We start from the raw sequence: 12657 nt of genomic DNA on the forward strand, positions 1-12657 counted from the left end.
TTATCAAAATTATGCAATTATCCTACCCTGAAAAAAGTGGGTTCGGAAACCAGAGACTACATAATTCTTACTATTAACAAGGTACATATGTACCTTGATACTTTGTTGCTTTCCTCATTTATATACATACGTATGTACATGACCTTTTAAATTTCATTAGAGTAGAGTTTATATAATTATCTGTTTACTGCAATTGGAAACAGATATTCAGTTTACGATTCGGAAATAAAGTTTCTCGAAAGATTACAACCTATCCAACGGAAACGTTCCTAAGTCCTTCCCACCCGAAAGGGATAATCTATATCAAAAAGTACAAAGTCCTACAAACGAGGAAAATTTAATTTGTATAAAGTTTTGAGTACATACATTAAGTTTGAAGTTGAAAAACAACCAGGTTCGCATTTTCACTGGATAATAAATACATATATTTAGCGTTTTACAACCTTCCCTTAATACCGTTTAAAGTTAATCTTCCGCATTTATTGGTACCTGAATTGTGCAATTATTAAATTTTTGTATGTATATATTGTTTGGAAATCCCTCGAGTCGTTAAGATTTATTATGGCTTTTAACGCATATAAATTAAAGTTTACACTGTGTCTAAATTTACAGCAGTGGTGGTAACACGAATTTTCTTCCAGTCGCAAAATTTTCGCTTTCATAAAACTCTACGATGTCTATTCTGGAAATTTTGGGAGCTTCCATCACTCAAATGGGAAAAATTCCTGACCACGTGGCCATCATTCTTGACGGGTAAACAATTAGAACGACTGTAATAAATATATATACAGAAATCACCTCTTCTTAATTGTACACACTTAAAAATAATGTTATCTTTGAAAAGTAAATGTACTCTGAAATTCAGAGTACATTTACTTTTCAGAGTCTGAATTCTAAATTATCTAAGTAAGCTATATATAGTAAATTAAGGGTAAGCTGTACTCTTTATGAAGTTAACGTTACCATGGAATTAGGGTAGCACAGTTTTATTAATTGAGAATTGAAGGTCATTTACTTTTGAAAAGGGTAACATGATTTTTAAGAGTGTAGCCAGAAAAAGCTTGTAACTCTATGCGATATTGTTTAGAAATCGGCGCTATTCTAGAAGCCTAGGGTTACCTGTAGAAGTTGGACACAAGATTGGGTAAGTATTTTGCGTATAAATTAGAGGTTAGTTAGATACATTAGTTAGACACATAGTTGTTTAAAAATATGTGTCACTTGCGGAAGAGCATAGTGTGTAACTGTGAACTTGTTAGACACCTTAATAAAGCTTCAATCAGTCAACCAATCAGGTAAGTTGGGTTGTATAAAATCGTTTGGGGCCGGTAGAGTTTTCAAGTGGGCCGACCCAAGTCCCCTGTACTAATTTTTTTTCTTAATTCAAACATATGAATCGAATAATCTCGAAGCTGAGATTAAGATTACTAACAATTACACCTTGTTTCAAGCTACGCCGGGATTGTCTAACGAGTTATATCAAAAAATCAAGGCAAAACTTAGGAGTCATATATCGCTTATCATAGTTATCATTTCGTTGAATGGCCGCATTGAAGAAAAATATTGGCGGTTAAATTACCCACGAGCGCCTTAATCCTCACAACGCCAAAAGAGCGGAAGAGAAAACTTACTGCAAAATTGTGCCTTGCCACCAATATTTGTGTTCAAAGGGGCCATTCATAAGCGCCATGTGATTCCTAATTTGTTGCTTGATTTTTTGATCCAACTCGTTAGACAATCCCGGTTTACCTTGAAAAAGGGTTCCATTTTAAGAAATTATAATATATTTATGTACTTCATTTAAAAACTAATCATTTGCATGCATACCCCTATTCTAGGGTTTCTCTGATCCACAAGTTGCTCCAGTGGCAGAGGACCCTTCACATAAAAGAGATTACAGCATATCTCTTCTCCATCGAAAATTTTAAGCGGTCCAAAGCGGAAGTAGAAAACCTGATGGAGCTTGTCTTCCTAACGTGTACCTACTTCATGCAAGAAATGTACGTTTCAAAATTTATTTCGTATTTCTCAATTTTGCCAATATTTGCGAAAATTATTCCAGAGACGCTGGAAATAATACGGACATGTGCATTCAAATCATTGGAAATTGGGAAGGTCTCCTTCCAGTCAAACTGCAACATCGAATCGCTCACATGATGGTGAAGACGAGACATTTGGAACCTTATCGATTCAATATAGCTGTCGCATATACGGGTAAAAATTAAATACGTTTAAATAAGGGAACGTCCATATATTATGTCACCAGACAGGTGGGTGGGTGTATTTAGGTCGTAAATCTTATTCGTGTTAGGTTTAATATTAGCAGGATAGGGAAATGGTGGGTGGTCTAAAAATCGGTGCTTTTTTGATAACGCAGCATATAAACGTTTTTTATGAGAAGTCACTTGTTTCCTTGTTACAACGTGCCTTAATTATTTGATTGATAAGATTTCAAACTATGTATGAAACGACTTTAGATTTTGTAACTTGATCATGTTTGCCACCTTTACACTATTAGAAAGATGGTATAATAATGAGGCGGCTATTGAATTATCGGTATTAAAGCAGTTACCGCCTGGCATTAAAATTGTACCTGTCCGTAAAAATTTGCCGCACTCTCAGAAATGGGGTTGCGATTTTAACCAAAAAGTAAACGTATGTGATTCTACCGCTGTGGTTATGAATTTGGACCATTGTAACCACTCGGTGACAAATTTATAAATACGGTGGTACAGTCACATACATTTACTTTTTGGTTATCATCGTAACCCCATTTATGAGTTTACCGATAATACCGAGCCATGTTACTACTTAATAAGTAGTGGCCTTAATACATATGTACATAAGTAGTACTTATGTATGTATTAAGGCCACTTCGGTAGAGCCATGTACAGATACATATTTTGCACATGTACCGCTTGGTATTATTATAATAACCGGATCTCAAAGTGTCCTATTTACTCATGCTTCCAACAGAATGCAAATGCAGAATGTTCGTCAAAAATTTAGACAAGTTGTACCTTCAAGTTTATTATATTTGTTTCAAGAATCTTTAATTGTCAAGTTTTAATTTTTCTAGGGCGAAACGCAATTTTGCAGAGTTTAAACGCCTTCTCCGGGTCCAAAGATGAAATAACGGGCAATCTTCGGGGCTGCGAATGCAGCGAATACCTTATCGCGCAGGCCCAGCATCTCGTCGATATGAGCCCGGTTGATATGCTCATTCGAACTGGGGGCAATCTGCGACTCTCGGACTTCATGATGTGGGAGACTAGCCAGGCTTATATCCACTTCGTGCCGGAAACATGGCCCGAGTTCAGCTTTTGGAAACTTGTCCACGCCATATTTTTGTACCAAGTGCACAGAAGAAGCGTCGAAAAGATGGTAAATATGCATGTTGTCTCATTGTTAATGAGGCAATTAACGCAGGGCTTTATAATTTTGACAAATCCGCGAATCCTGCAAACTTACAAACTTGATCGAAAATTCATAATTATTTCGAAAAAAATTAGCTGTCAAAATTGTGCAAGCTTAGTCCTCGGATCAAAGCGTCTCTTCATTTTAGAAAAGTTTATAAAATTATATTAGAAAACGTACAGATTTTACAAGTTACTAATGACTTATAAATAAATATGTACATAGGTTTTAAAATTTCCAACCATTTATTTTAGCCGGATATTCCAATCGAGTCAAAAGAACGTAACATTTTGGAAGAAGTTCGACAATGTAGATGGACCAGAATTGAGCACCTCGCCCTAAAAGATGTGGAATACGACGGGGGAAATTTAGATTTTAATCCGCCCTCCAAATACATTGAAACGGCTGAGAAGATACTTCGGTTCTAAAAATGTCACGTCCGAGTTGATGACAGACGTACAGAGCGTCGCTTTTTTATCTGATAAAGAATTTGACCTTGAATAACCCCAGAACGGTTTGTCGTAGCGGGTCAAAATTTTGAACAGAGGAGCATGTTATCCTCAGGTAGTTGTGTTCAAAAATTCAACTCTCTACTTTCAAAATTGCCTGCCCCACAGCCCCCAGAACTTGAAACACTCATTTTTACTCTTTCCAAACTCCGTCTAAAAAATTCGTTCTGCGCAGAAAAATTTTTATTTTCAAGTATCCGACCTCAAATAAGTTCATTTGACTTATATCAGGGGACTATACAAGTATTTCACTATTCAAAATGATTTTTATCCCCAATCTAGCTTCAAGGTACTTTGCATTATCTTGGGTCAACTTTGCCGTCTGGGAAGACGCTCCGTCATGACGAAAAATCACCTTAATTATTTTTTTACCGTGCAATTTAGTAAAATTTTATTCTAAAAGTGGTTTCAATACACGGTCCACATAATGCTTCGAAGATTCCTTCACTTTTCGGGGGACTTGGATAGGTGGGAGGACACCACGACCCGACTTTGCACCCACGACCACAAACTTGTTACAAAAGTTCTCCTCACGGGAAAGCACCAACTTGCGTGAATTGTTTTCGGCATTTGTCGTGTAGTAAGCTCTTCGAACCCAATTAGTATTTTGTAGAGAAATTAGTGCTTCGTCAAATTTCACCAAAACCTTACTCTTATTCCTTGACAGAAAATTTGAATAAATTTTTTTGCAAAGGCGGGCGCCATTTTTTTCTTGTTTTCCGGTCAGCTGATGCACACGAGGTTTCCGACGAAGTCGTGTTTTCAAAATCTTAATTTCTCTTTTCACTCAACGCTTAGACACCCCAACCTTAAGGGAAATTTCCTTTTGGGTTGGTCGATTGTCTTTGGAGGTCAATAGGTAAATCTTCCTAAGCACGGTCGGAATTAACACTTTTTTTGCCTTCTTGGAGGGGGTGGTGGTTGCCCTTAGCTCAAAATTTCTCGCTTTTCACCTATATTTTTAAATACCTTATTGATTCTAGATTTCGCAAATGTTTTTCCTTCGCTTTTAAGATGTTTTGTTTTTAGGCTAGACGGGTACTTAAGTTTGCAACGAGTTTTTATGACTTCCTCACCTTCTGGGGGCTGTGGGGGAGGCATTTTTGAAAGTAGAGAGTTGAATTTTTGCACACGACTATCTGAGGATAACATGCTCCTCTGTTCAAAATTTTGACCCGCTACGACAAACCGTTCCGGGGTTATTCGAGGTCAAATTCTTTATCAGATAAAAAAGCGACGCTCTGTACATAAAGATACGGATATCAAATAAAAATACAAATTTACGTCGATTTTTTCAATACTTCTGTGATCATCTTCAGTAGCAATCTCAAGTTTTTTGAAATTTTCGAAATTTGTGGAGATTCCACTGCTGATGAGTTATTCGAAAAAATTCAAAATTTCAAAAAAGTTGAGCTGTATATACCCTATCCAAAGGACCAAACTACATCAAGATCTGAGAAGGGCAATTGGCGAAGCTCTCCTCCTTAGTATAGTTAAATTCATGTCTTCCCCAAGCTGGACACTGTAATTTCTCTAGTTTTCGTCCAGTGTAATGAATGCAAATTAAAGAAAATTATCAACATGTATAAATTTTTATACAACATTGAATACGATTCTTGGAATATTAACCTTTGAACAAACTAACCTTCCTACATACTTATCATTACTTATGCATACATGTAATTAGTCTGGAATAACAACCACTTATGTGAAACAGGTTATACTATAAAATGTTCACGTCCAACAACACAAATTTGTCGAAAATAAATTAAAAACTGTTTTCCTGTCTGTAAGCATAAATCCGTCACAAATTTGATTAGTAGTTTACATGCCATCATTTTTGACGTAATTACAACCAATTATTTACAAACTCATAAACATCCACACGGAAATTCATATTTCCGAGCGTACAGGTAAATATGTATGGACAGAAATATACCGATGTGCGATACACAAAAAATATATGAATTTATATGTATGTAAATATGTACTTATTTACAAATATACGTATGTACGTACGAGTCTATATATTTACATATATACTTACAAGTTTATCATCAGGAGACCACATCTTATTCTGCCTTCAAGCACTCTTAAATACTCCCAGTTCATCCTTAAATTTAGTCTTAAAGTACCTGACTTTCTATTGAAACATGTGGCACATCGAAGGCACCCGTCACTTTCGCACTTGCATAAAAACGCTTCAACGAAACTCACTACGATCCGTATTCTTTCTCGAGTGGAACAGCAAACTTGGAAAGGCTGTCCCCATGAAATCCTCCAACTGGCAGTATCGTGGTTTTAAATTATTTGCCCTATTCAGTACGATCATTACACAACCAATCTTACTTGTTTGGTGTTACCAAGCCAACAAATCAGTCACCGGATCAGTCACCTTGGTTTCCAAATATGCTTCCGTTATGAGTGCTTTTATCGCTTTCACGGTGCTCCCATACCTTCGGTTTTTCGCAAAGGAGTCAAATTCCCGGAAGTTCGTGACATATTTTCACGAAATACTCAACCTGGATAAACGACTTACCGGTGAGTGGACTCTTGTGTGTTTTATAGCTTTAGGTCACTGGCACAAATTTTTGTGTCCGACTTTATACTTGAATTTGGTGTATAAGAGAGTTTGGAAGCTGTGCACGTACGCATGTACAATGCTAAAAAAACAGGGTTGTATCTTGAAAATTAATTGGATTTTTAGGGTTTTAGTGGATGATACATACTAGGTTTTATTGAATGTTTGGGTTAAACAAAGAAACAATAACCGGAATTTAGTTTGTTTCATTTATTTACTTCATCGAGATTTGAGATGAAACTTGCTGCCAAATGCCAGGAACACAAGGAACAAAACTAATATCGTTAAACGAATCGAATTTTCGAATTTCGAAATTCGAATTATCGAATTTTAATTCTCACTCGTTCCTCCTTTTGTTCAGACGGTAAAACTAAACTAATTCCACGAAGGGAAGGTGAAATCATTCAGGTACTGTAACTTGACGTCCAGGAAAAACCCGGAAGAGAGAATTCAAGACGTTTTTCCCAATCAAAAACGGCAATTCATCATTATATCAAACAAGGCGCAAATTACGGGACCAGAAAAATTGGTATCTGTCCAGAAGTCACACTGGACCTAAAAAATGGTAAATTGTGAAGTTTGCTAGCGGGGCATAGCCATCAAACCGAGATATAGTGCAAATTTTCAATGACAAACTTTCCATTAGCACATTTCGGCGCGTTTTATGGAGCTTTCCTTACCTTAAGTGGTACAAATAAGTCGGTCAGCCATCACCAACGAACATGCATAAGCCGATGAGACCTTAATTCGGTCGATAACATACTTCTTCGGGCAGACAGTGGCATAAGGATGGCTGCAATTCATAATAAACCATCGCAGAACAACCACTTTAATTTAGACCATTATTATAAGAATACGGACTAGAATAGCCGTGTAACTACGCGTTTAACATGTTTAAAATTTGGAATTAAGTTTTTGGGACACTTTCTCATCTGTCGTTGCTTAAAATATCGAGGGTCTTATCTCAGATAGTGGCAGCAAGATTTGAACCTGGCAGGTCCGTCAAGATTTGATTTCTCTTCATCCTTTAATAAGACCCTATATCAGTTTGTGTCCGAAGAAGTATGTTATCGAGCGAATTAAGGTCTCTACCGCTTATGCATGTTCGTTGGTGATGGCTGACCGACTTATTTGTACCACTTAAGGTAAGGAAAGTTCCATAAAACGCGCCGAAATGTGCTAATGGAAAGTTTGTAATTGAAAATTTGCACTATATCTCCTCTTGATGGCTATGCCCCGCTAGCAAACTGCACAATTTACCATTTTTTAGGTCCAGTGTGACTTCTGGACAGATACCAATTTTTCTGGTCCCGTAATTTGCGCCTTGTTTGATCTAATGATGAATTGCCGTTTTTGATTGGGAAAAACGTCTTGAAATCTCTCTTCCGGGTTTTTCCTGGACGTCAAGTTACAGTACCTGAATGATTTCACCTTCCCTTCGTGGAATTAGTTTAGCTTTACCGTTTGAACAAAAGGAGGAACGAGTGAGAATTAAAATTCGAAGGTGGTCTTATCATTTTGGCTCACCTACTTTTTAGCAATTTCTCCATATCCCCGGTAATTCCTAACTTACTCTACCCAAACTTACCACCAGAACTGGTAGTGATATCACTCATCACCATGCATAATATCATTCGATTTGAATAACCACGAACTGAGCTGCTTAGAAATATCATAGTGGTCTTAACATTAAAATCACACCCTACAAATTGATTCTATTGCTTTATCAGCGAATTTTTTTATAAGACCGAATTAGTATTCGATAATACATCCATACATACCATGGTAAAACCTGATGGCTTTCATAGACGCAGTAAAACCCTGTATCTCTAACTACACACGACATGCCTTACTAATATTAAGTTATTAACTAACATCTCTTACCAATATCTTCCAGTGTACATTCTTCTCAAACTTATGGTTACCAAATCAAAATATCGCCCCAGGAAATTAGATACCGTCACCAAAATTGCCAATCTGGGCACTTTCACGATGAACTATATCGCTCCAGCTTTCATAATTTGGGCCTCGGTCACCAACAACTCCCCCTTCAACGGATTTATTCTACACCTTCTGAACGTCACACGTATTAACTTCTTTATACGAGTAATAACTGCGACCTTGTTCTGTATAACGTTCAACATCTTCATATCTATAACATATCTCTGTATATTATTTACCGCTAGTGGAATACTGGTCTTGCATTTTTGGAGCAATTACCTCCTTATCAAAAACTTATCGTTTTACACTACGATCAAAGTCTACAATCAGCTAAAGATAATGACCATATTTATGCAGGAAGTGGGGCATGATTTAGTCACAGTGTGCCTCCACCACGCCTATATGGTCCTGTTTGGAACCATCGTTGCATACCATTTCATACTGCAGTTTACACATGGGAAGGATATATCTGTAGGAGTCACGTTGACGGCCCTTATCATGTTTTCGTTCACAACAGGAACTGAAATTTTGATAATCTGTATTGTCTCGAAGGCTTCGAAGAAGTCGAAAGAAACGCTAAGGAAGCTTTTGTTGAATCATGGAAAAAATAGATATCGACGAAGAGTTATTCTTTCAATGCTGCCAAATTCGATAAGTCTCGAGTTTATCGATTCCGTGGACACGATCCGGAACGGGATCGGAATGGATTACTTTCTTAGATATGTAGAAAGAGTGCAGTCTTATACGAGCACTTTGTTACTCGCGACGAAGCATAAAATATAGAATCCGTAAAATCGAATTCGTAAAATCAAAGTCTATATTGGCATTTCTATACAAATCAAAAGATTACCTACCTGCATGTTCATTTAACAAGGGCAAACGTTGGTTCCTCTACATGTTACATATTGCAAACACCTATGTGTATCGACAATATTTATGTAAATTTATGCTTATCGACAAAGTTTATCCAGAGCATTGAACTATATGCCTCGACGGGAGTCATGCGTGCGTTAAATACTATTTATGTACTTTACAAATGTACAATTTTTTTATGGGTTACGTAGGTAGTTACCTGTCTTATTTAATTGGATAAACTGCTATTCCTTCTGACCTTCAACATTTGCACACGAACTAAACAACTGCAAATGAAGCTCGGGGAATTCAAAAGGATTTGAAATACAAGTTTACAAATGTCCAGCAATACTTAAAATCAAGACATGAGGACAAATAATGTAATGCATTGTATATGTATAGCACACACATAAGTCACATACATAGGTACGTAGATTTTGAAGGTACGGAAATCAAATAAAAATGTACGTAGATTTTTTCAACATATTTAATCAGAAATTGTTTTTTGAAAATTCATTTCATTTACCCATTTTTCAAACACGTTATTCCCCCAAGCTTGACACTGCAATTTCTCGAGTTTTCGTCTAGGTAATGTATTCAAGTTACGTAAAATTATCCATGTGTAAGAAATTTATGAACAACTAGCCTATAAGCCCGTCTTAAAGACGGTCCAAATTTAGGGTCCTAAACGAACCAACCAAATCATAGGATCAACGAAGTAAATATGTAACTGGCGCGAATTTTGTTAACGGAATTTTGTTAACGCGGCCAAGGAATTTGTTAACGTTGCTAAGGCATTTTTTAACGTTGCTAAGGAATTTTTTAAACATTGCTAAGGAATTTTTTTAACGTTGCTAAGAAATTTTTTTAACGTTGCTAAGGAATTTTTTGAACGTTGCTAGGGAATTTTTTTAACGTTGCTAAGGAATTTTTTTAACGTTGCTAAGGAATTTTTTTAACGTTGCTAAGGAATTTTTTTAACGTTGCTAAGGAATTTTTTTAACGTTGCTAAGGAATTTTTTTAACGTTGCTAAGGAATTTTTTAACTCTGCTAAATAGGAATTTTAGGACTATATTTTTATTTTATTTTACTTGGGTAGGGAGAATTTTGCAGGTAGCTAACGAATACTTTCAGGATTCTTTAAACCTAAATCATAACCTAAATCATAACCGAAATCATAACCTAAATCATAACCGAAATCATAACCGGAATCATAACCGAAATCATAACCGAAATCATAACCTAAATCATAACCGAAATCATAACCGAAATCATAACCTAAATCATAACCGAAATCATAACCTAAATCATAACCGAAATCATAACCTAAATCATAACCTAAATCATAACCGTAATCATAACCGGAATCCAGGCCCAGATCTAGCCCAAAATCTTACCTGGGCAAAGAAATTAGGCGCCCCAAGCTGCTCGCGCTTTCGGCGCTCGCATATGGCTTTTTTCTCAATCAAATATTTGCGCAAAATATTCTTATCTAGGCCTTATTAGTATGGACAGACTTACATACACAATGAGATTTTGCGCTCCTATAGCTTTCATGTATAATTCTTTAAAATTTGCGTAATATTGAGAAAATCAATGGTTCTTAATACAGGTAATACTGTGGATGCGCTCAGCAAATTTTCAAGATACATACCGAAATGTGCAAATGTTTTTGAGAATTTTGTTAACTCTAATTTTTGCCTCAAAATCGTCTACTTAAATTGGATCAAATATCACTGTACACAATTTGAAAAATTTATTTTGGACTAATAATTTGCCGCTGCCCAATTTTTGACTTTAATTTTGTAATTTGTTAAGTTCTGCAAAATTATACTATATTCCCTACTAGTTTTTACACGCTCGAAATATGGGATTTTACCACGATGGAATGGATTCGTTAGATATTTAAAATCTGTTAGGTTTTCCGAATTTTATAAACGACAGGATATTTCGTTAGCAATCAAGCTGCGTATCGAACTACATAAATTCCTATTTACATATGTTTATTGTCTTAACAAATATATTGATCTGGCTAATCAGGGTTAATTAAATAATACGTTCCAATTCATAGCGTTACAGATCAAACTGTAAGATAGAACACCTGCTCTATTTCACATTGCCCATGAATGCTACCTCATCCTTAACAGTTTGATACCTTGTAAGTATAGTTGACACGATTTTTTGGGCCAAGTTGGGATTTTTGGAATGAATTGAATTTCGAAAAGTTAAACATAGCAGTTATACATACAGTCAATGGAACAAGTATAGGCAACCCCCACACAAGCTAAGTATATTTGCCTATAACTTTGGAATGCATTATCAAATTAGCATGAAACTTTGTACACATTTGAAAAATCTAATGTAGTATCCGATTATAGTAATTTTTTACTGATTAAAATTAGATAAACACAGTTTTTGAATAATTTCTTGGGAAATTTGCAAAATTTACCCACAAAAAGTATTGGCACCCTTGAACTTAAAAATCATAAGGCAAAGAAACGCCAATTTTAATACGACAAATCGCTTCTGGTATTACATAGCAACTCCTCTTGATACAATAGGAGCAGAAACATGCCATCGAATTGACTCCAGAAGTTTCCTTCTGACACTTTTTGATATGACTGCCCACTCTTCTTTCGAAATTTTGCCAAGCTCGTTTTTCGACGAGTGGTTTTCCACCAGTCGCTCTTTTCTCAACCCGGACAATCAGATTCACATCGGGAGACTGTGCAGCCAACAAAGGAAGCTTAACCTTTTCGGTCTCCAAAAATCTGCATCGTTAATGAGGATGCATGTGTTGGGGCCACTGCGTTTTTGGAATATGAAATTACTTCCTAGGTCAGGTTTTTGTCAAGTGTTTTAAAATTATCGTTTCGAATGATTAATTAGACCTCCTTGGTCATGATTTCATCGATAATGACCACGTAGCTACGCCGCGAACTGGTCATTTAAGCCCAAACCATAATCGATCCTCCTTTATATTTAACTGCCATATGAACATATTCGTCTTTGTGAGCCTTTAATGGCACCCGCCAGACTTTAACCATTCAATTGGCTCCAAATAAGTAGAATTTGCTTATGTCGGACCAGTAGACCCTTTTTCGTTCATTGGAAGTCTGTTTAGGATGGTGTTTAGCTCATTACAATTTATTGAGTTAGTTGGTTTTGGGGACCCCCGCGTCAGTCGGGCTTCTGGACCCTGAAACCCCATTGCATGATTTTTAATTGATCACCAAATTGAATGATATATTAACCCCACACTTGGTTCTCAAATTCAACATGGTTTTGGGAGCCGAAATCTTCCGATCTCGAGTGATTTCTTGCTTGATTAATCTGTCGATTTTAGGCTAAGGTGA

At 36.3% G+C, this 12657-nt stretch overlaps 1 protein-coding gene across 1 annotated transcript; it reads left to right on the forward strand.

Moving 5' to 3' along the window:
* The first annotated feature begins 673 nt into the window (after positions 1–673).
* On the forward strand, positions 674–3845 carry LOC110855456 (dehydrodolichyl diphosphate synthase complex subunit Dhdds). The gene is made up of 6 exons (XM_022103864.1): positions 674–753; positions 1088–1144; positions 1839–2000; positions 2063–2214; positions 3080–3384; positions 3672–3845. The coding sequence occupies exons 1-6, from the start codon at positions 674–676 to the stop codon at positions 3843–3845; spliced, it is 930 nt and encodes a 309-aa protein (XP_021959556.1).
* The last annotated feature ends 8812 nt before the right edge of the window (positions 3846–12657 follow it).

Source organism: Folsomia candida, unplaced genomic scaffold (genome assembly GCF_002217175.1).
Source record: "Folsomia candida strain VU population unplaced genomic scaffold, ASM221717v1 Fcan01_Sc012, whole genome shotgun sequence".
Lineage (NCBI taxonomy): Eukaryota > Metazoa > Arthropoda > Collembola > Entomobryomorpha > Isotomidae > Folsomia > Folsomia candida.

Bases quoted from the DNA above. Each gene is read 5' to 3' on its own strand.
- LOC110855456 (XM_022103864.1), top strand. From the start codon at position 674: ATGTCTATTCTGGAAATTTTGGGAGCTTCCATCACTCAAATGGGAAAA. The intron at 1,145-1,838 runs GTAAGTATTTTG...CCCCTATTCTAG, and splicing joins GAAGTTGGACACAAGATTGG to GGTTTCTCTGATCCACAAGT. The intron at 2,001-2,062 runs GTACGTTTCAAA...AAATTATTCCAG, and splicing joins ACCTACTTCATGCAAGAAAT to AGACGCTGGAAATAATACGG.